The 24,444-nt window shown below is 43.0% G+C and overlaps 2 protein-coding genes across 2 annotated transcripts in view; both read right to left on the reverse strand.

The window, feature by feature from the left end:
- Window positions 1-24,444, reverse strand: part of LOC119560084 (hemicentin-2) — a 78,260-nt gene that overhangs the window by 33,951 nt on the left and 19,865 nt on the right. Inside the window, exon 2 of the mRNA XM_037873401.1 lies at window positions 14,492-15,223. Coding sequence (XP_037729329.1) covers window positions 14,492-14,612 — 121 coding nt within the window. The 5' untranslated portion in view covers window positions 14,613-15,223. The remainder of the gene's footprint in view (window positions 1-14,491; window positions 15,224-24,444) is intronic.
- On the reverse strand, window positions 6,107-8,077 carry LOC119560083 (dynein regulatory complex protein 10). Its single transcript, XM_037873400.1, has 4 exons — window positions 7,827-8,077; window positions 6,801-7,398; window positions 6,578-6,727; window positions 6,107-6,514 (listed from the first exon to the last, which is right to left on the reverse strand). The coding sequence occupies exons 1-4, from the start codon at window positions 7,900-7,902 to the stop codon at window positions 6,196-6,198; spliced, it is 1,143 nt and encodes a 380-aa protein (XP_037729328.1). The 5' UTR covers window positions 7,903-8,077; the 3' UTR covers window positions 6,107-6,195.

The following is a 24,444-nucleotide window of genomic DNA, read 5'->3' on the forward strand; positions in this document are numbered from 1 at the left end:
ATGGAAGCATAAAGGACTCCACGGGAGTGGGAGTGTGTGTGCGTGGCAGTATTTTTTATGTTTTATGCCTTTTGAGCAAACAAGTTGGCGTATTTTTGAGCTTAGCTCGCAGACATAAACTGTCGGCTGGCCCCCCACTCGCCCACAAACTAAGCCACAACTTCCGCAACGTGTCATTCAAGCCACCCACATCATTACGACCCCCCTGCCCACCCACTCACACACTCGGCCGCACTCTTGCACATACACCCACTAACACACGTCCAGGGAAGGACTACTACTGGCTGTACGTGCTAAGTTGTTATGGCGCTGCTCTACGTAACTCTCTGCTCTGTCGCATAACTTAGTTTTCCACGCTTAATACAGTTTTACGGGCCTCACTTCGCCCCCCTGCCTGGCCCATGGAAATACTTTAAAACGCATAAAAATTCCGACACGTCGTAACCTCAGTGCTTTTAACAGCTTCTCCCTGCTCATCGCGAACCAGAGCCCAGAGATCCAGATGGAGAGCCCCCCTACATATATATAAAACCAAACCCAGAGTCAGCAATCAACTGCACTTCCCAGGGACTCTCGCTTTGTTGCAAGTCATGCACATCAGGTGAAGTTCCTGCAGGTTGTTTTTCCTGCAATAAGCGAAATTTCTGAAATACAGGGGTATACTGGATTCGTGCATATATATCTTGTTTCACATCTCACAGAATCGTCTTCGGATTGCAAGGACTTTGACGTGTAAAAGCTTAAATTAAAAGGTTGTGCATTCCTATTCGGGAAATGTAGAAACTATTACGCGCCCTCTGCTCATATCAGCAAGGGATTCCCTATTCCATCCTAATCTTAATTATATATAAAGGATTTCTCACTCCAAAGTATACTTCATACGGAGACAGTGAGAAACCCTTAATTTTTTTGATTATTTTGAACTTTAGTAACAGGTATCAAAGAGTTGGGACACTAGATTACTAATATCAAACTTGTTGTTTCTAGCGTGATGTTGTTGTCTACCGGACGCGGTCGCTCCGTCTGTTCGCTGCAGTTAACCTGCAAAGTAGCGCAATTTGTTGATAGCAGGTTAAATTTCATTTTCCCGCGCAGTTTTTATATATACTTCGCTCCATGCTTGCTCCTTTTTTGTGTGCCCTCTAATGATGTTGGCAGCAGGATAAGGCCGAGGATGGGGGAAAATAAGATGCATGTGGAAAATGTGGCGCATCCTAAACACGTTTTGCATGAGGAATAAACGTAATTGTTTTTTCTGTGTCACAGTCGTTTGTATAAATAAGGTGCGAGCGAAAATGATGCTGAATTACATTTTAAATTGAATTGCTGCCAAGGGAGCGATAAATATTACACTTTTTTACACGATGAGAGATCCTTTAAATCATACAAAAAAACGTTGCATTGAAAATTGTATTGTTATATTTGCAACAAGCGCTTAAAAGGGAAACGTTTTATCTTAGTAATGGCATATGTTCAATATTTTAAATATTTATGAATCAATTTAAAGTTGGAACTCTCCCAAGAGGCACACAAATATTCACCGGCCAGGAATTTTATTGCCCGACAAAATTCATTAGCTTTATGCCCACAAAACTAACCAGGCAGTATAAACTTTTGCGCAATTATATAAATTTGAATATCCTGCCGCCCCCAACGGCCTCGCCTTAACTGGCGTTGACATTAATATCACTTTACCTCAATCTGTCCAATTTACCAATAAAACTCTTGAATCTCGGCTCGAAGTGCTTTAAACTGCAATGGGCCAGGTGAAAGCGAGTGGGTGAGTCCTCGAGTGTGTGTTCCTGTGCTCTCGTGTGTTTGTTTGTGCGGCTGGGCTTGTGCCTTTTATCTTTTGCATAAAAACAACGAACGCAGCCGGCAGCAGTTAGTGGATGGATGGATGCTGGATGGTAGATGCAGGATGCAGGCCAGATCCAAGCCAAGGATGCAACTTTCAGCTGCTAAACGAAAATATAAAACACTTAACTCGACTGCAGGGGCGACAATCCCCTGCATTTGTCCCCCGAAGCCAGCCAGATCCTCCGCTGCCATGCGACACATTCAACTGCACCCTGGATCCCAGGGACTGGCAACAATTTGATGGCACTGCGGTGGTGGGCAGGGCAGCCCCTCCCTTTGGGCCGGGCCAACAAACCCAGACACAGCCAGCCATCCCCTGGCTGGAAATTTAGGTCACTTTTTGGCAGCCAACAACAGTGAACCGGAAGTGCAGAAAATTTGGCCTAAAACTAACATTTATGTGTGTGCAGTTCACTGGCGTTAAGTTTTTCAAACTCGATTACGATTCCGATTATGGAGGCACTTTAATGAAAAAATTAACCCAATGAGATTCTTGTTCGCTGCCAAGTAAATAGTTAGAGTCGAGGGAATACTAAGTGAATTTTACAGGGATCCGGTTGCGGTATTAAACAAATTATATGTATTCTACAAGTTTAATCAATAATCAAGATTATATTGAATAATATATCTTGGAATAATTTATCATATATAGGATTAAATGCAAGTATAATAATAATGTTTACACCAGTATACAATAATATTTATTTTACGAATATATTAACACATTTAGGTCTAGATTGTCATACACAAGAATGTGATTTTTATTAAGGGAAGCGTCTAAAATAGTATGTTTTTACAGAAATTCTCGAAACATTTTTCTTGAGTAGCTGCCAGAATTGCCCCACTGTGCCTGCGTCATGGGTTCGGTTTAGTGGGGCATTGAAAGCGCGGCTTACAATGACCGACCACCAACCAGCTGGGAGGATGGAGTGAAAGGACTTCACGTGGCTTTAATAAATAACAGCTGAAGTTTAAATTGCCGTTAGCATAAATTATGAGCAGTTAGAGACGTTGCCTGCATTCAGGGAACGACGCCTTTTTGGCTGCGAACTTCTTTCACCAGCTCGTTTCCCTTTCTGGTCGCTTTTTTGGCAAGCATCCTGCTGAATGGAGGAACTGGTGCCACTTCTTATGCATTCGACTATGCATAAATACATATATATACGTATATTTCTGGGCCAGCCAAAAAACACAAGATGAAAAGTTAGCGGCGCAAAGTGAGATTTCAATTTGGCTGGCTCGCGTTTTATGGTGGGGAGGAAACATTGCCGGACTCATAAAGCATTTCCGGCACTCATGAATCGGTTGGGGCCCTCGAGGCTTTTGTCCCCGCTCCTAGAGCGGCTGACTACCCCGATATTGTGATGTTTGGAGCTAAAGTTGTTTGCTTTCTTTTCGCCCAAAAGCCGAAAGCCTTAGAAAATGGAACGCCGTCTGGTGGCTTCCTGCTTCCTGCATCCATTACACCCACCTTCAAGAATACACTGAAGAAAGGGGCTTTATAATTTCAAGATTATATACCTTTTATATATCTATGTCTATGGCTAACATCATGAAATATAATAATACGAATTTTCTGGGGTACTTTGCAAATTCTAAACATTTTCCACAATTTTCTCCGGGTAAGACCCCTTGATATTTCTAATACACTGCACGTAGGAATTGGTTTCCGTGTAAGAGAAAGCCCAGTCTCCAGCTGGGAAGCTCATTCGCTGCATACTTTCCGTTTGCCCGGTTTTGTCTCACTTTCCCAGCAGCGAGTACACATTACATTCCCTCGCAATTGTTTGGCCGCGAATAAAAGAAAGCCCCAGCCATACTACCCATATCCATAGCCAAAACCCGAGTCCAAAGTGGGTCTGTTTGTTGTGGGCTGGTGAGGAAGCGAGTTGGGTCCATGGATTCCATGGAATGCAACGACCATGACAGGGCACATGGCTCAGCATGGGTTAAGGCATTCGAGTCAAGGAAATGGCTGGCATACTTGTGTGTGCATTCCGCCAAAACATTTGAATGCCAAGTATTCAAAGCAACGAAAACAGGGCTAACTGCAAGGGTATCAGCCATTCATCATTCAACGTTTCAAGCCAGACACAATCGACTGAATGGCAAACACTTAATTTAATGAATATTGAACCAGTTATACTATCAACGAGATTTAGTTGAATGTCGATGTGGATGCCCAAATGGAATTCTAAACGAAAGCATCTAGTCCACAATCTACACATATCCTGTACACAATGTCAACTGGCTGACAGGACACAGAATCAAGGCAAAACAATATAAAAGGTCGGGCTTAAGTGGAGATTTTGTTACCCTAATCTGGGTGAATTAATACCTCTATCTATGTCTATTTTTAAATCGGAATATTACAACACAGAACAGTGATAAGTAGCGGAAATAAGAAAATTTAAGTATATTACGAGTAATGTTTATATTTCAGGATATCGGAACTCTATAACGGCTTTTGTAAAAATATATTTATCGAATGAATATTTGTTTATCAAAAATAATAATCTAGTTGAATCTTTAAAGTCGAATACCTTCGACAAATTTTCTTTTCAATCTGAGAAATTCATTTAATCTTAAACCTTTAATCTTTTAGAGAAAACTCTCCAAATTTTACAAAAAATACTAACTTTAGTAAGAGTATTTAAGGAAAATGCAGATCCGCGGATGGTTTTTGTTTCGATTGCAATCATCGGCAGGAACAGTGGCACAATAAATATAACAATTGAAACGGCAAATACTCTGAAAACGGATTCCTATATATGCACGAAATGAAAATCTCTAATAAAAAAAGACATTTCCATTACTGCGATTAAATCGTCAGGACAAAGCACCCACACAGAGCCAGTCGGATACACACAGATAGGGAACGGCAGGAGATAGAGGTGGAAAGCAATTCTGCTGCGGTCTTTGCCGAGCTGTAAGGATGAGTCCTGTGATAGGATTCAGTTGCCTGCCATTATTTCAATTGTTGTTGTTTATATTCATTGGATTCTTTGGCTCCTGCCCTTTTCTCTCCCTCTCCCTCCCCCTTCACCCGTGCAGTGTTATTATGAGCGTTTTATGTGCATTGCACAATCGGCCTGAAGGTTGACCATAAAATATTTTCCACCACCCATCCGATGATATCAATTTTTACGGCTGACAATATTAGCCCGACATAATTATCAATCTTTATGGGCCGAACTGAAATGGTCAGCAATAAAACGCCAAACGTAGATCGCCGATAACGAATGTCCTCGGCCGCAGAAAGGATGTCCTCCTAGCGCAGAAAATGTTGTAGCACATGTGTGCACGTGCTGATAAAATTAGCAATTCGAAACCATTTGTGGGTATGTGGGTGGTGTGGGCGGTGTGGTTTTCGGAGGCGGAAGGAAACCTGATATTAGCAGCAGATATATTCATGTCGACTGCTGTCGGGCGTAAAGTCATGGTGCAGCCAACGGGGCGGATGAGTGTTGCCGCCAACGGGGCGGATGAGTGCCAGTGCCGCTGCACCCGGTGGGGCCCTCTGCCTGTTTGCGGTCTATCCACCTCATGGTTTGGGGAGGGGGTGGATCCTTTCCCTACCATTCCCATTCCCATTGCCACGCCTCAATTCCCCCGGCGCCCACACAGCGCGTGTCGAAGCATCTCAGTCGGAAAATGGGTGACAATTCATGACAGGGCATGAGCAGTGCGCGTAATTTGCATATACGGTCGTTCGTTCGTTTCGATGGTCGAATTTGGTTGCCTGGTTGCCCAGCTGGCCCGCTCTTTACATTTTATTTTTACCCCCTACCATGAGCCACAAAACACCCAGCCGTATTGGGCAGGCAGTTTTTGGCATTGACTTGACTGCACTTAGCCCCATGGCATTACAAAATGTCCCCTCATTCTGGCTGCATATTCTGATAAAAATCCCCCATTCTATGCATTTTCCACAGCGAAAACGGCCGAAAAAGGGTTGCCAAAATGGAGACCATTCTCACACATTTTAAATGCAAATGGCACCCCATGGAGGGCAGATAGTAGGAAGACGCGTTGAAGGTGCCTTTGCGGCTTGCCAGCCTGCAGATTAAAAGCGAAATTAGTTTTCCCTCTAATAAGCCAATCCAGCCTGGGCGAAAGCAGTTGGTGACAGGATGAATTTCAATTTAGATGGAAGTAGTATTCGGGTATTTTGGAGATAAGACTGCCGCGTGTTAATAGCTGGAGTTATTTTTCATCCGACTTTATATTTAAAATGGTCTGATAGTTAAGTTTAAGATTTTAATTTTAATATTAGCATTTAGTACTATAAGAGTTCACTGACAATTTAGATAGTTTTTGTAGGTGTTACACGGACTATCCCTTCTTGTTTCGCCTGTTCTTCCTGCGCATGTGCTTCTTCCACTTCCTCCAGTATTTCTGGATCTTGGTGGCTGCGCGGTTCATGGCGAATACGAGGATGCGGTGCTGCCGGCGTCTGGCCTCCTCCTCCTCGCGTTTGACCACGATCTGCTTATAGACCCGCTCGACCTTCCGGAACCCCACCATATATTCGTCAAGGGCCTTCTTAGCCTTTTTGTGCTCGTCGGTCAGCTGCAGGTTTTCGATCATCTTTTCACCAATGCTGTGATCATACTTCTTGATGATGGCTTGCAATTGTAGGATCAGCTTATTTCTGAGGGATTTGGGGGATTGGATAGGAGGAGAGAGTCGCTCTAGAAAGGTCATTGTAACTCACTTTTCCTCGCGGAACACCTTCTCCTGTTTTAAGTAGGTTTTTGTTGATGTCTCGTAGTTAGTACGCGTCTTTTGCAGCTGTTCCTCCAAATCGGCCTGACGCTCTAGGCTCGATTTTTTGTTAGCGCGGACCAAGCGAGTGCATCGATCGCTGGGAGGAGGAAGATCATTATAACCTGTTCTATAAGGAAGAATTAGCCCATTTTTCGATCAGCACCACTCACATTTCCTTCTGGATGCGCTCGTTTTTCTCCCGCTTCTTTTTCAGAAGGAGGTCCTCGTAGTTCTGCAGGTAGGCCTCCTTGGCGGCCATTCGAGTCCTGATGGCCAACTTCTGCTCCTCGATCTTCTGGCGCATCACCTCCACCTGCTCCTTGACCACCTCGTTTCGCTTGTACATGGCATGCAGCTGCCGCTCCTGGGCGATGGCATCGGTGGATGTCCTGTACAAGCGGTCCTTGGCCAGGTCATAAAGCATCTGGAAGGCAGTCAGCAGCTTCTTCTCGTTGTCGCTCATGTGGTTGTAGTAGCTCGGAAACAGATGGTACATCTTGTTGTTCCGCTGGAAGAAGTCGATGATCTGGATGATCCCGTGGTCCATCAATGGCGGACGCTTCTCCCGCAAGATGAACTCCCTTCGACGAACAAAGGACTCCACCAGGTGAACAGCTTTCTCAAATTTGGTGCCATTCAAAACTTGTGCCATGTGCATGGGATGTTCCAGCAATTTGGGCATAATTAGCGAGATCTTAACCCGTTCGATGGCCTCGGCCAAGACATCCAACACACAGCCGATTTGCACCATTCGCACGTTTGCAAAGTCTATTCAGGATTGGGTTTATTCATGAAAGAATTATAAGATCTGGTAATTCCATAAAGTGCGATAATATGTTGGACAACATTGTACACTCAAATGACCCCGAAATAGCATTTGTTTTCCAGTCGGAAAAGTTCTTATTTGAAAAGTTTCTTTTAAAAAGTAACAGCAACTTTTTAAACTTTCCATTTAATTTAAACAAACAAATTAATTATAAACATATGTGGGAACTCTTAAACTCTTCATTTAGTTGGAAATAAGTGCCAAGCGTCACAAACTTTGAAACTTTTTGAATGAATGACATCGGTGTTGTGGCAGAAAAGCATGACTGAATTTAGAAATTCAACCGACCCTGGTAATTACGAAATTTAGAATTTTTAATTCATATTTTCTGAAGATCCATGAGTTTTAGCTTCGATTTTAAGTATCTCACCATGTTGGGCCAATTTGATGTCATTCTTCTTATCCGCCGGCATCGATTTGCCCCGCATCATCTCTGTCATACTCATCTTGGCGTTTTTGGTTCTTAACTAGTCCCTTGTGAATTATTCATTTAATATTTCTTTTTTTTTGTTAGTATGAATAGCTGCGCCAGCAGCATTTGCCGTGAGGTGCTTATTTTTATTTGATTTCTGCTTTTATTATTTTTTTTTTGACAGCAGTGTACGTGTGAGTCTGTGTGGACTTGCTCCAGCTCTGAGTTAAAAGTCGGGGCTGATGCTTGATGGAAACCAGCCCGGTTACCACGTTACCCTGATCCCCTGAACGATGTCGCCAATTTATGTACACAAATTCCCATATTTACAAAAGCGGATCCCCGACACATCTATCTGCGCTGGGTTCGCTCCGCTGAGCTGCAAACTTGCTCAAGTGGAAGCTCTTGTTTGGACCCGAATCAAGTTGACATTACATGGCGTGTTTCAGTCGCGGACTGCGGACAAAGTTTCTAAACAAATGCCCCGGAATTTGTGACTACAAATGCAGCGCTTCCTGCTCGATGTTGGATGCACTTTTTTTGCAGCCTTTGTGCGCTCCTCTGTTCCGCTGTGTTGCCAAAAATTTATGGCTAACAATATTTTTGCCTGGCAAAAGACGCACACAGCTCACAGCAAATGGCAACAACTTGCAGCGAGTCACAGGCGAGGCACCTAAATAAACCAATGAGTGGGGGGGAGTGCTGGCAGTTTTCCAGGGGGCTTTTCGGGGGACTGTCCAGGGGAGTTTTCGGGGGAGTTTTCAGGGGCGTGGAACAGTTCTGGGGCGTAATTTGTATGCACTATGCGAACAGCCTCCTCCGCCTGTGAATCCGAATCCGAATCGGGCTGTATGCGCCAGTGAACTCTTTGGGGTTTATCTTTTTTCCCAAGTTGTTTGTGATTTGAATACCCTATAGCCCGAAAGTGAAGTCTTCTTTTCCATAAAATTCCAATTTGGAGGTAACACATGTTCAACTTGAGTTCTTGTCGACCTAATACAATCTGCTTGCACTGTAGCTATATTTTAACATTTCAACATCAAATAACAAGGGTTGAAATAGACTTTTCACAAAAAATATAAATGTAACTCACCAGAAAAGAAATTATCAGAAATTATTTCTAAGCTAAATTAGTTACAACTCATAAAATATTTATCGTTGCGAACCAAATGATATATTTCATTTGGTTTTAAAACTATTATAAGTAAATGGTTTTTGATTCAAAAAACAAAACAATGGAATAGTTTTGAACCCTGGATTTCTATGTTAGAGAAGATAGAACCATTTAAGTTAAAGTTCAAACTATTGACTTGTCTATATGAAAGTGTATAACCAATTCGTTGGTGGGAAGAACTTAGCAGATCCCATTTTTTCTGTCGCATTTTCTATAGCCGTTGTAGTTGCTGTGCGCTTATTGCATTTGTCTCGATTCGTTTGGCTCGCACAAAAACAAATTGCCGGAAGTATGCAAATGTATGATGCAGCTTATCAGATATTGTTTGAGAGCCTGGACTCGTTGTCTGTTGGGTGGGAAATGGGGGGTGGAAAATGGGGTGGTGGCAGAGGGTGTTGGGGTGGTTGGGCGATTCGGGGCGTGGCATTTGGCACGGCACTCATTTGCCTTGCAAAAGACGCGCCTCCAGTGAGCAACCAGCAAACAAGAGCCAAGCGACAGCAAATAACTTTCAGAGACACTTGCACCCGAATACAAATAAAAACCAGAAAAGTATCGGGAATTGAACTGTCAGATGCAGCTGCACGCTGGGGAAATCGAAATTGAATTACATTTGCACTTTATGCTAAAAATCCATCAGATGACAGCAGCAGCAAATGGAGGGAGATAAAAACTAATTAAAATGTTTCGAAACACTTTAGATGCGGAGAAGGGAACCCACTTCTAGGAAAAAAACTTACTTTAGATGAGTGATGAGCAGAAATGTAGGCCAGATATAAAGTATTCCTAACAATTTTAACATTATTCTGGAAGTAATAATCAATTGGGCCCTGTGAACCTTGCTTACATTTCGACCCACTGACTACATTTATTTTATAAAAGTCATGATAGAGTGTCTCCAGCTGATTACGATTTTTTGGGGGTGTTGTGACGCCGATATTTGATTGCAAGCAGTGGCAGATACAGAATGGGATTTGTATATCTTAATGATTCTGAAAAGCCGATATGTCAATTTCAACATTTCTACTGCAGAGGGTTGGAAGACTATTTTCTGAAAAAAATAATATTATAACATATTATAATAACAAAAGTATATATTATTTTAGAGCCAAATAAATGAAAACTAATAAAATCTGGATCTTCTAAAAGTTCACCGCAGATTATTCTTACTTTGAAATAATTTGTATTGTGTTGCTTTTAAGTACTTGAGAACTAGTTCGGATCAAAAAATATTTTTTTTACATTGTTTGTTATTATGATATATGTCCCAAACTTCGACAGTTATGAGGTTTATGTTCAGGTGTTGGCTGTTTGTTCTTTTTCTGTGGACTTTGGCCTTTTCGGCGAAGCCGTTGTCTTGGTTCAAATTAATACATTGGCGAGTGGCTCTCGATGTCATTTATCAACTCCGAACTTTCTGACATTTATGCTCTGTGACAAGCAGGTCCAGGGCGACAATCACTGGAGTCTAGTATTTGGGCCCGACAAACTTTCTTTCGACAGATGACACATTTTCCTCCATCCCTCCTACATGACTACTTCATATTTCCATATTTCCTTAGACACCCTGCGCTGCCCCCGTTGAAAAAGCACACCCATTGATAAATGATGCTGATGGATTTTTATTGCCCAGTCTTCTGGGATGGACAAGGGAGGAGATAGCCGGACCTATATTTTCCAGGGGTGGAGATGGGAGGTTTGGGCCATGTATGACACGCTGTTGGCCGGCTGCTTATCAACGGTTTAGGGCGGCTTGTGTGCCTGACAGGTGAATAAAAGCAGCTGTCAACACTTTTTTATCCCTGTCTTTTCGAGGTGTGTGCGAGTGAGGGCCAACTGGGTCCATTAATATTGATATAGAATATATTGATTTTGCGTCTTGTTTTTTTGCTGCCAAGGAGCATGCGGGGCGAAAGATTAATGCCTCTGCGAGGATGGCAAACAACTGTTTGAATAGGCTTCCAGGGGAAATCTCGAAGGCCTGAGTTCTTGAAACCGACAATTAGCTTTCGGTTATTGCTGGCCAAGTAGAGCACTTGCCAATGATTTGCTTGCCGGTAAGCATATTAAATATAAATTGCCAGCCATCCATCAAAATGCTCAAAGGAACAGACGGACGTCGTGTGGGAGGTGTGGGTAGGTCAGAAGTCAAATTGAGAAACAACTTCAATGCCAATCGGCCAAATCCGAATGCATTTTATGGCCACAAAATCAATTCAATGGCTCAACAAGACGCTCTGTTTATGTTGGCAGTCGGACGGTGGGCGTGGCCGCTGCACTTCTCGCCTTCCGCCGGCTGAAAATTTTATGTTTAATTTATTGATACACTCAGCTTGCAATAAAAATTGATGGCAAAAACACATTTACACACACCGGATGGGGGCGGGGCGGAAAGGGGGCCGAAGGACGAGGGGCGTTGGCCATAATTTTTCATTTCACTGTTTTGTTTCGCAGCAGTCGTGGGAAAATACGCCGCGGATAAACCCGAAACAAAAAGCTGGCAAAGTAGCAAGCGGCAAGCGGCAAGAAAAAATGAGAGCAAAGGAAAATCGAGGGAAAATTCTTTTCTATGCGAGAGAAATTCATGAAAACGCCCGACGGAACTGGAAGCGAATTTTTTTTGTGATATTTATTTGCTGGGCCAGGGAAAAAGTGGAAAAGAATCCGAGTTGCGGGAACTGCAATAAAACCAACCAGACAAAACAGACGGAAATGAAAGCAGAGAAATAATGTCCCCGGCTCCAGTTTCTGTTTCAGATCCAAGGAAAGCAGAAAGGAAAGTGAAAAGTTTCCCCAAAAGAGCGAGGAACTAAGCCGAAGACGAAACCAGAGGCGCAGCACTGTTGATTTTATTTTTATTGCCATAATTTATATATGCACAGATCCGACGCTGCGTATACGCAACGCAGTTCTTGGCAGCTGCACATTATGCCAAGGCCTTGATAGTACTTAAGTTGTGGCCATGGATTTATTTTACTTAAAGGCGAATCGAGCGAGCGGACAGCTGCAAATCATTTTTAAATGCTTACAAATTTCCAACACAATTTACAACTTAAATAAATTTACTGCAGGCGAGTGGGAAGCACAGAAAAAGTTATGAAAAATGTGGAGCAGCAGAAAGCAAAGCACAGCAAATGGAAAATAAATCAATCTTACACTCGAAGTTGGGCGTGGGCGGGTGGTTAGAGCAACCACATCTCTTCCAGAGACGGGCAAATTCAATAAAGTTTAAGAATGTTGAAAATATTATAGCATACCTGCGGGCAATTGCAGATGCAGCTGTATATGTGTGCAGGGGAAATTCTAATATTTGTATAGTTGGCCAAGTTGAACATGGAATTTCGCAGAGCCCTTAATGGCTTCACTAGCTTACCGCCCTGCCCCCGTTTTTCCGCACCCCCTCCAGTCGTTTTTCCACATTTTTCCTCTGCCTGCACCGTTGCCTGATCATTTACAATTCAACATTTTGCAGCACCAGAGAATTATGCTTTTCATGTTGGCCTTTTCCCCAGTTTTGCCGCCACTCGTTTTCCACGGTTTCCGGGCATTCGCGGTCTATGGCCCATTTGTGTGTTTTGAGGCTTTGGGCGACGGCAGTAAGTACGCTAATAGCTTCTTATGACAGCAATGAGGCAAAATCATGCGAAAATTCAATTGCACAACTTTTCCGGCTCCGCAAAATGGCAAGAAAGTGGGTTAGGTGAAGGCAACTACTTCCCGTTTGTAAACTTTGCCTGCATTAAATAATTGATTTTTCAGCTAGAAGATGAAGTATTTTCCGAATGTAGGAAATACAATTTATTCGCGTAATCTTAAGATAATCCGTTCTAGGTCATGGAAGAAATACCAATTATTTTATGTTTGGTGGCTTACTAATATCATAAAATATTTATCTAGTGTATATTGAGTCAAAATGGAAATGTCGACATAGATTGCAAAACAAAGTGGCCTCTAAATCAAAAAAGGTTTATTTATGAATAAAATGCCAATCTGTGGTTATTTTAGCGCTTGCTTTCATGCAGAGAAACGACAAAAAGGTTGGGTGGGTGAAAGAAAATAAATTCAATAAATTTTAAACGCAACCAGTAAGGCCAGTCAGCCGCTCTTGCTAATTGATTCCAAACTCTCTAACTGTAGCCGAATAAAACCGACTCGGTTAGAAAATAAATTCAGCTTAAAATTCTCCTTTGCCGTAAAACCAATCAACAGAGAAATTCAATTTAGATGAAAATTTCAGCATAAATTGTACATATTTTTTTGGCCAGACTGTCGATTGTCTTTCATTATGCTGCAATAAATATGCTGGATGGTCAATCGGTGACTGTCAAACGCTAGGGTCCAGCTGGTTCTGTCACATCGAGTGCAAAACTCGGAATTGTAAGCTTTGATAGACTGTCGCTTCAACTTAATGTAAGCTCTTTTTATTTATTTTTTGAGGTAAAACCCAGCTAAGTGAGCTGAATTGTTTTGACATTGAGTGGCAAAAAAACAACCCGACAATTGAAACAAATTAAAGGTTGATGGGGTGCGAGTGGACTGAATCCTCTGTCGTCGGCGTGTTAACAAAACCACTTTATGCAGTTCATTGAAATTACCCCCTTTATTCCATTTTTTACTGCTCCTCCAGAGCAATTAACACGTACACACACACACACACACAGCCAGACCGACGGGGATCATAATTGTTGTCGCTGGCAACTGGAGAGCCAGAAAACAACAGCGATGGCAACAACGGCAGCGATTTTGTATTCGAAAATTGAACAAGGAAGGTGAAGAACCAAACTGGGGAACATCTGTTTCAGCCAGGCACTCATTCATTTTTAATGTATGCAACTGCAATTGAGCCGCCTCCGGCTGAAAAGCAAATGTCAAGCAGCTTTCCACCGCACACGCCACCCGCTCGCCTCTTGGGTTCACTGAGGAAAAAATGTCAGCACTGGTTTCATGATAGTATTTTAATATTATTAAATGTCAAATGATCATTTTTCTGAGTAGTCTTTTATTTTATAATTCATAGGGTTCCATTTAACGGTGTTAAAAAATATAAAAGTTCTTAAAATGTTTGTATTTTATTGGGTAGTGTCCTTAATAAGGATTAATTGGGGCTCTATTAATGGCGGTTAAAAATAATCGATTTAATAAAACAAAATTGTATGGCTTCAACTATATTCAGATTTAGAATTTCATTAAATGTTGTTAAAATCACCTTAAAACACGAAACACTCTACCTTGAATTAATTTCCTATAATATGATTTTTTTAGTGGACTTGTGGCTGAACAGCCTTGTTTTTGGAGACACGCCTTTGACATTGCGCAAGGAGCCAAGGAAATTGTCGAGGATATTGGGCCATCAAAACTCTAATTGATTATGCTCTGATTAGTTTGGATGTCGAGATACAACGCGAGGGCCTTGGGTCTTTGGTCTTAGGCTAAACATCGGGGCACTTACCGATTGTGAGACAGAGGATGCCTCCGAGGAGGAGCTGGGCGAGTTGGGCGCCCTGCAGGGGCCGCGTTCTCGTTTCGAATGTTTGCATTTCGGATCGACTGCGACTTTTCCAGGGGCGCATCCCCTCCCCCGAGGGAGCGAGAGCGATAATGTTCAGTTACGCGGAAATAGTGCACAGCTCGGCACTTTCACTGGCTTTTACTGGCTTCCAGTGGCGGATCCAAAGGGGACGGTGGTCGGGGGAGCTACCGCTCCAGCTGGGATTTGCGAACGCATTTAACACCTCCTGGAAAATTGCGGAACTGCCAACGCGGCGTATACGCAACGTGTGCCAACGTTTAGGGCTCTCCTTGAATAAAGCGTCCCACCGACTTTCTGCAAACGTTCACAATTTTACTTTCGAGTGACTCCGCTGACAGTTTGTCAAATAATAGTTTTCGTCTTTTATTGTTCGGCACGGTATCAACTGTTTTTTTATGGCCAATTTTATTGCCCTACAATCGCTGTGCTGCTCATAATTTGCTTAATATTTCTTTCCGTCTCGGTTCCTTAGTGCTTCAACAGTGATTTCCACTCTTCGGACCATCAATAACCGTTGGCTCTGGGCCATGTTCACTATTTTCCCGTTCGTGGGGGAACAGCAACATCTGTCTCTGGGGTTAAATCCCACTGGCCCTTTGATTCAGATTGGATTTTGGCCGTTTTCCGTTTTTGTTTGTATAGCGCATTTATCTGAAATGAAACAAAAGGCAATCGGGGTTTTTAATGTTCCGTTAATAGAGAATCGATTTATTTTAGACTGCTAAATGCCAAGTGATTTACTGTAGGTCCTTTGTGGATTTGTGGGTGTGTAGGGTGTGTTTGCAAGGGCCACAGGGCTAACGAACACACACGGATATGTGTGTGGCTAGTATTGTTATTGTAGATAATTGCTTTTGGCCGGCTCGGTTCGGAATTCGTGTTTAGTTTAGCGCTCAATTAATTATCTCAAGTTTCGCCATTTGCCGGCTTAGTTTGCCGGGAATTGGCCTCGGGCCACATGGCCACGCAATTTGTATTCAATGCGCCAAATTACTCCTCTCGAGCATCTCAAACAGTTGTCAATTAATTTGGTTCTCCCCCGATACACAGTTCCTCAACTATTTGGGAATTTAATTTGAATTAGCTGGGCTTGCATACAGATGGATATATGACGCACTTGAACCTGAAATATCAAAACTGTAACATCATTGAATGAAGCTTATATACATATTTCACATCAGTAGTATGTAAATGTGGGTGCTGGGACAAATGAGTCAACTTTAGTGTTATGCTAACAAGTTTCAAAACTACTCTAATCATATTAAGTTCAATTTTACATTAAAGTGTAAGTCCAATATCTTCAATGGATAATAAACCCACATAAATTGGCTATTAATGGGTCTCCACAAGTTTTGTATTCCTTACTTCATAACATCTAAAACTCATTTTAAGTTCACTCTATTTCTTTCGTGCTCTTCCATTTCCGTTGGCTTTAAGAACTCCATTCTGTAGGAAACTATCGCCTATACCTCACCCGGATTTACTTGGGTAATTTTTCATAGAATTTTTCGTGTCGGCAGCAGCTGGCGCCGCCAAAGTGGCACACGACTGACGCTCTTCGGGGCGCTCGCAAAAAACAAAAAAGACAAACACAAATTTATCTTCATAATTTTCCACACGTTACTGGCAACTCATCTGCATAAGCACGCACACTCACTGGCACTCTCGCACACAGGCGCACATGTGATGTATGCAACGCTGCAAAATGTCACCGAAAGTGAAAGGCGGAGGCAGTAATGCTGAAAGTACACTTCAAGCTCCGCTTTACCCCCGATTTCCCAGCGCCACCCCCCACCGAATGTAGGCCACTGGCAGCAGAATGTTGACTTTAACGTTGCCGGCGCAAGTGAAATTTATGCAACTGACGGCTTCTGAGGGGATGAAGGGGGACCGCTGGAAAATAGGGGCTTTTCATCTCCGCAAGCGACTTTAAAGGCTTTTCAAAGGTCGAGTTGTGCGTTCATAATATTTTTTCGGGTAAGCCCCGGCTGCAAGATTTATGCGGGCGGTCGTCGCTGCGGGCCCCGTAATTAAAAAGTTTGTCTAAACAATTCTCTAATTAAATATTATTCGTCTGAATCGAGAATTGTTGTTGAAACTCTTTCGCCTCTGCCGGCGTGTGAATATTAATGACTTGACATTTTGGTTAAACTTTGCGAGTGGGGAAACTTGCCCACAAATGTTGCTCAATTTCGGTCGAGGGTTTCCGTTTCCCCTTGTGTTGGCAAAACGAAACGCAATTAAAACGCCGCCCCCTGCGAGGAGTCAACCCTTTAATGGCTTAATGACGAAACCACGAAGAACATAGTTGAGCGGCCAAATTGAGCAGCACTTACTTATTTCGAGCGAATGGAGTCCAATACTCCACATCTGCCCGGCAAGTCAGCTCCGCAGCAACCGAAAGTGACGAGGGTGTTGTGAAGTAATTGAAATTAAATGGCATTTGAAAGTTTATTTAGCTGGCAGTTTGTCATCTCATTAGCCCATTGATCGACTCAAGTTTTCAATTATTGTAATTGGTGCAATCCAATTTAAGTTGGAGCGGTATTCAAAGCCACTTTAGCGACTAACTAGGTATGAAAACTAGATTTGCCACAGGCAGCAGACTACTACATCATTCTTTTCGCTGCGCCATCCATTTCGGAGTCCCGGGGGAAATTTATCTAAATGTTGTTTCAAAACTTCAACTTGCACGGAGTTGCTGTCCCTTTCTTTCTGACACTTTTTTCGCACTCTCTCAGATTCAGTTTGGTACCATGGCAGCTCTAGTTTGGACCCAACCCCCAACGAACTTGTCACAACTAAAGACATTACACAACAGATTACGTATACGCCGGGCGGACGCTGAAACAAGAGGTGATTGGGCAAAGTTCCCATTAAAGTGTGCCTCCTCCTAGTTGCGAGCAGATTTACAGCAGCAAATTTTTATGTTATTGCCTGGCGTGTGTGCGTGTATTGTTGAGGGGTTGGGGGTTGGGGTGGGTCGAAACTTTCCTTCCCCAGCTGCTGAATTAATGTCTGTGGCCCCCAGCAGGCGGCATCCCCTTTCATTTGCCGAGATGTTTATCCTTACATCTATAAAAACACATTCTGCGCACAGCCCTACACACATGTGCGCCACTGTCCAGGCCCCCGGCACGTTCAGCCCACTGATGTAGTCTAGTCAAAATAGTTTCCCCGTCTTCATCTGGATGAGTTTCCCCGGCTGTCTCCCGTCCTGTCAACGGTTCTGAGTGGAGCTCCGCATCCTCGTTGTGCCGTTGCTTTTAAAAGCTTAAGCTGGGCAAACACTTTCCCACATTCTTAATGAGTGCTTGCCTGGTTGCTTGACGCTCCACTTCGAAAACTCGAAATTTCGTTGGCCATTGTCAGAGGAAGACATGGTAAGAACTCAGCCAGGACCCCAAGTAGTTGCCCCTAAGTGTGGGCTTTATATATTGTTCCAATTGTAACCGGTGCAACATATTTATTCTAAGCAGAGAAAACAAAGTAGTCATTGAAAGCAAGATGTACGACTGCTATTTGCTTTACTAAATAATGTACTTTAATCATTGTTTACATGTTTCAATTGGGTGATGTGTCAAGACTCTTGATAAAGTTTTTAATTTTTGGTAGACAGTTAATATTTAATCTTTGATGGATATCTTTACTTTTGTGTTGGCATAACTTTGGTACCAAGCGTTTCTCATAAAACTCACTCAGCTGGCCTTCATTAGTAATAAATCATTGATGGATATCTCTCTTGTGCTGCCATAACTTAAGTATTGATTAAAGACAGAAAAAGTACACCGACAGGCCACAGAACCTATAAGTTCCCTTATGAACTAAGGCAAAGCTAGGAAAGGACTTTTTATGTGTTTTTTACACACACCCACAAGCAGTATTTTCGACCAGTGGAAGTCATTTCTGCTTTGTTTTGCAGCCAAAATAATATCTGAAGGGTCACTCGAGCACATACAACCGACACGGGTAGAAACGGAAACTATTACGACGGGCAGCGAAAAGTCTATCAAAGCAAATGCTGCTTTCTCCAACGCCTTGAGATCCCCACCCTCAAACGCCCCCAAAAAGGAGCAAAAGCTAGACCGGAGCACGGAAGGCAGAAAATAAAGTCGACTATAAAAATCACAGGTTTATATACATTTTTTGAGGGCGGCCAGTTGCTGGCGTCGTTATTTTTGTTGCTGCAGTGTTTGTTCTACATCAGAGTTCAAAGTTGTTTTTGGAAGCACTTTTCCCCGCTTTAAACAGCGATTGACTGGCTGCCTTTTCCGAAAAAGTTCCCGTTTCGGGGGCGAAAACAGCCGGGGAGGTCCAAACGATTACGTCAGCCCCGAATTTGGCATCTTGTCACTGGAAAGTTAATCAGGAAAAGTGGCAAAGCCAGTTTCTGGCTTAATCTTCAATTGAAACTTTGGACATTCCCCGAATAAGCTCAACGATCGGCGGGAATAAACAAAATTATAAATACGGGCGAGAGGCGAAAAGTTGAAGAAATTGCTCTGCCAAGGGTCTTGGCCCGTGGCATCTAAGATGGCCATCCATAAATCAGTTTTCACACACACACGACTGCCATAAACTTTGATCTGTTAATAAATTGCCTGCACTTAATCATCCCAGGTAGGAAGAAAGTTTCGGTATATAAACTCGCACATAAGTTGGAAAAATATCTGCCTCATTTATTCATATGCCAATCTGGGAGAAACTTAAGCAAACAGTCGGTTCCGAGAATTATTACTGCCGACTTGGTAAAAATTTAATTTATTGCTCATACGCCGCGTGGGCCGCAGAGTGTCCCCAGAGTTTTAAAGTGGAATCCCGCCTGTTTTTGGCCAATTCATGTACACGGACACCGAGGCCCAAACGCAATTAACACACACACACTAGAACAAGCCACTTAGCGAAATTTGGGTGATAGCTAATCGCTTCGGTGGCTGAAATTCAAAACCCAATGTGCCTGCCCCATTTCCGATACAGGCTGCATTCTGGGCCAAATTGGGTAAACTAATCAATGCAAGTGCATTTGTTCTTGGCGGCTGCATTATATGTAATGCCACTTTTTGGCCGGTTTGCCAGTTTTGCACCCACCTGCCCATTACTTTGCTCATTTGTGTGCGTTACCTGTTCGCCCCAGCCGTGTTTGCCCAGATGCATCTAAGCTTTATTTGCCTGTTTACCCTGGCATGGCAAACAGAGATCAAGTCAACGGCAGCAACAATGGCAGTGGAGCCACAATTCCAATGGCTCATTAAGCCAATACCAACGACAATGTGTGCCGATGCAGCAAATTTTCGCATTAATAAATCTTTTGTTTGCTAATAAATTTCTAAACAGCAAACGTCTCTCTTTCCTGGGGCTCAGTTCGCAGCTTGTTTATTCATATATTTGCTTGCCATCTTGGAGAATTTGGCTTGCGTCACCCCAAAAATAGGCAAACATAAGCCGAACGTGTATACGATTGCAGTAAGATCCCATATTAACTAGAACTTAAGTTCAAGGCTTTGGCGCACTTCTAATCAGCCAAGTCCCTAGGTATTGCAATTACCTGAATCGAATTACTAGGGGAATAGTCTTCTTGGGTTTCGGGAAAATTTGAATATCATTCCGGCAAGCCCTAGTTGTCTCTAATTGCCTCATGTGAGAGCAACAGGATATTTACATGCAAATCAACCCAGAAACGCACTCCAAGGGAATATATGAAGGTGGGGGAAAAAGTTCAATCATGTAAATGGTTTGTCAAGAAAATTGGGGCGGCGAAGGTAAATCACAGCACACGCAGGCACTTTTGGGGAGGGCATGGCTGTCCATCTAACCAACTACGTTTGTCCTTGACCTCAGGAGGAGGACATGTGTCAACCGACTCACTAAACACGTGCAATTTCAGCCTAGCGAAAACTCCGAAAAACCCGATAGCTTGATTTGTATTAAAGGTGAAAGAGAAAGCTTACCTGACATGTTATTGGTGTATGAAATATTTATTACGCGTTGACCTTTCCTAATGACGTATGTCTGCAATAAGGCTTAGCTGCTAAATAAATAAGAAAATATCCGGACCTAACAGTTTGTATATCCATACAATACCTCGCCTATAAACGGAATTGTTTAAACTTGGGATCCCAAAAGAGTAAAAGATTTCTTTGTAAATTATAAACACATTTATTTTCTATAGAAAATACATAAGTTTACAATATTTTCACCTTTTTAGACACCCCAAGTTACTGTAAGTACTTCCCTTTATTATGTTATTTTCCACATATGTATACCGCTAATACTAAGGTATTATCTTGTCGATAACGATTTGTTGCGAGCTGGAATCAAATCAATTGGCCAGCCAGGAGCTGAAACAAATCCCAATCGAAATTTGTGTCAATTTTGTGAACCTGAATTTGTGCGTTTATGTTTGTGTTTGCATATTTACACAGATGTATCCTTATGCGTTGAATGTGGGTTTCATTTCGTCATTGTGTGTGCTTAGTCACACATATATTTTTGAATATTTCATGACGCAACCGAGCGCGTTGTCATTGCTGTTTAGCCCTCGTCACTGGCCCCCGACCCCTTTTATATCCAACCCTAACTCAATAAGTTCGGGCACTTTGTTGTAGAAAATAAAAGTTTAGCTTTTCACACGTGCCCCAAACGCCTCTTTTTTTCAGCGTCCCAGCTGTCAACTCTTTACACAAATTATTAAAACATTTTCCCACGAGTGTCAACACTTTCGGCGGTCGTCATTTGAATCGCCAGGGAGTCGCCAGATAGATAAGGGGCGTGGCAAGTTGGGGGCGCTGGGACTGGCGTGGCAGGACCGCAATGAGACCTCTTTAATATTTAAGGCAAGTGAAAAATGCAGAAGACAAAGGGATTTTTGGAGACTGGCGCAGGGCGCAGGGCACAAAGTTCAGCCGTTTCGCGGTTAAGTGTGACAATATTTTATGGCGAGTGTTGAGGGTACTCCAGGGGTGGCTAAATCTCTTCCGCCGATGGAATGTATATAGCCCGGATTAACCCGGCAGAGCGTAATAAAAGTTAAAGACAACCGAGTAGCGACTAGCAACTGCCGTGTGTATTTAGGTCGCTCCTGGGGGCAGACGGCTTCATTAAGATAAACCAATAGCTGCTAAATTGTTAACATTAGGCATACATAATGAATTACGGCACGAGGTCCCCTGAAAATTTAAGTGAGCTACCCACGAAACAGGAGCTGCGAGTACGAGGACCCGAGTCCTGGTGGTCCTGGTTATCTATGGGCTAGTGGGGCGCTTCTGGGTGTGTTCCTTGTCTGCTGTTTAGTCATTCGTTTCGCTTGCTAACAATTTCTTTGAACCAGACAGGCGACAGCAGCGAAGACTTAGGCATTTCACTCAGCTGCACCTTTTCGCCTGTTTTCGGTTGAAGGCTGAGTGGTGGGGATGTGGATGACTGGCAGATTCCCTCTGCCATCGCAGCCCGGGTATTCATAATTTAATGCCAACTTACACGACACTTGGCGTCATTTCGCATCGTTTAGCTCAATTTTCGAAGCGCTTGCACAAACGGATTTTTAATGAATTTGTCTCGCTTTATCAGGCTGTCTACCTTTTACCTCCTCAGTTGGGATATGGCAGTTTTAGCCATCACTTATCGTCTTGTGTAATTTGTAAGCGGTTACACATTCAGGCGTTGCTTTAGGAAAATAATACTTTGACAATAGCAAGCTGAATCTTTATATCTTTAAATAAATAATGAAATGTTAGCAAAGAACTTTTGAATAATTAATAAATGAATACGTTTGATTAAACGTCAGATATTTTTTCAAATTTTTAGTAAGGAGAAAGGTAAAATGCTAGGTTCTCCAATTTTATCCAGTGAACATTGTGTCCTCTTACAGTAATTTACTTTTCATTGGAACCACTTATATTCAAGATCTTGACAAGCTGAAAGCCACCTCAAGCTGCAAAGGAAAGCCCCAGGAATTTGGCGGAAGTGACAGTGGTTTCGTCTCCCATTTCTTGCGGTGTACACCCAGAAAAAAAAGAACGAAAAAAATCAAGAACATTTTTCATGAAATGCGAACAATCCGTTCTCCATTTTTAGTTCTCACATTTCGAACGTTTGTTCACGATAATCGAACGGTGTTGGCAACAATTTCTACCGACGAACAACTTGGTTCCAAATTGCGAAAAATGTTCTCAGATATCGAACGCCGTTCATGAAAAAGCTGCGATAGACGCGTTAAAGTCTATCGAAATCGATAATATCAACACCGTTCATAAAAACATGTATGTAGGTCTAATGTCCCGATTTTCCGCACTCGAAAAATTCGCTCGGTGGTCCAGCTGCTAGAGCGTCCGCCTTCGACACATGGTAGCACAGGTTCGAATCCGCGAGAAGACGGTTGTGAATTGTAAGTTTTATTAAAATATTACTTCTAATGTTTATATGTATTTCTATTAATAAATAAATTCTTTGTCTTCAGCAAAATATGCAAAATACATTGAATTCTAGCAATAACAAAACATAAGGTGGGAAATTAAATAAACCTCTACCAGGCGTCCAGAAAGTCTAGCGTGTACACAAACCTCGTTTTTTTTAGATTTTTATGTTCTCAGGTTAAGCCCGAAATGTTCTTAAACGGACACCATTCGTTCGGAACCCGACCCTAAAGTTTCGGTCACATTTTACGAACGACCGTTCATGAACTGTCAACAAACGGGCTCACGCACTTTTTGACAACGTTTGGTCTTGATTTTTGAACGTTTCGAACGGATTTTTTTCTGGGTGTAGGCGTCTTGGCTTTCGTCTTGTTGTGTTGTCGCATGTTCATTTGCAGTTTTCGGTTTCCCTTGTCTGAGCCGCCTTCAACTTTGCCTCCTTGTGGCCTCCAGAGGTCATGTGCTCCTCCTGCGCCCCGAACCCTCCCCCCCCCCTTTCACTTTCACTTTGTCTCCGCTTAGACAATTTGTGGGGCTTGGCCCCGGGCACCCGCTTTTCCGCCCGCTTTCCCGCCCACCTTCCGCTTTCCTTTTGCCAGGCCGCTCTGCTGTTTTGCTGGCTGACTTTTTACATAATTTTGTCGCTCGGCTGGCTTTGTCCTCCTTTCGGCTGTCGGCCCCCCTGCCCCACCCACTTTCCCCGGCCCCGAAACCCACTGTCATCCTGTTTGTGTTATCCTATGTGTTATTTTCATTGTTGTTGGCGGCATTCTGTGAATTCGTTGTGGCCATTTCAGCTTGTAATTCACTTAAAACCGCACACAATGACAAAATGTGGCATTTGTTTCTGCCTCAGCATCCCTGCGAGCCAAGAACAGAGGCTTCAAATTATGTTATTAAATTTATTTACCAAGGAATTTGGCAACCCCGCCCACCTCGAACCAAGTTTGACAAAGTTTCCTCCGCCGGCACTTGACGCACAAATCCAACGACGTCCCCGGCATAGTTCTGTCCTATTTTAATTAAAGCCAAGTTTCCAGTAAGTCCCGGGCCTAATCGAATTGCCAAGTTGAAGAGGGGCTGCCCCCGCCCAGTCGTAATACCTTAATCCACCCCGAAATCCCGAGCACGCGTTCCGGTGGCGATGATTTCGCTTGATTGCTTCGATTGTTCGCAATTTGCCTGGGCTCCTCGCGACTAAGTGCTCCAAAAACTTGGATCGCGACTCGGCCGAAACGTAATGGTATGGTAGAATAACATGGGAACTCTCGGCTCGGTTGAACTTTAATTGGCGGGAGCCGCGAGCTGCTAGCCCGAAAAATGTCTCATTTTGCGCGACATGAAAGCGTCACATTATTTAATAAAAACTTGCTCCTTCCGCCCGGGGAACAATGCCTGTTCGCAGAATGGAGAACGGAGAATGTAGAATGCAGGATGGCTCTGAAACGAGGCTCGGGGCGC

The sequence above is a fragment of the Drosophila subpulchrella genome, unplaced genomic scaffold (genome assembly GCF_014743375.2).
Source record: "Drosophila subpulchrella strain 33 F10 #4 breed RU33 unplaced genomic scaffold, RU_Dsub_v1.1 Primary Assembly Seq354, whole genome shotgun sequence".
Classification (NCBI taxonomy): domain Eukaryota; kingdom Metazoa; phylum Arthropoda; class Insecta; order Diptera; family Drosophilidae; genus Drosophila; species Drosophila subpulchrella.

Bases quoted from the DNA above. Each gene is read 5' to 3' on its own strand.
- LOC119560083 (XM_037873400.1), bottom strand. From the start codon at position 7,902: ATGAGTATGACAGAGATGATGCGGGGCAAATCGATGCCGGCGGATAAG. The intron at 7,399-7,826 runs GTGAGATACTTA...AATCCTGAATAG, and splicing joins CATCAAATTGGCCCAACATG to ACTTTGCAAACGTGCGAATG. The intron at 6,515-6,577 runs GTGAGTTACAAT...CAAATCCCTCAG, and splicing joins AAGGTGTTCCGCGAGGAAAA to AAATAAGCTGATCCTACAAT.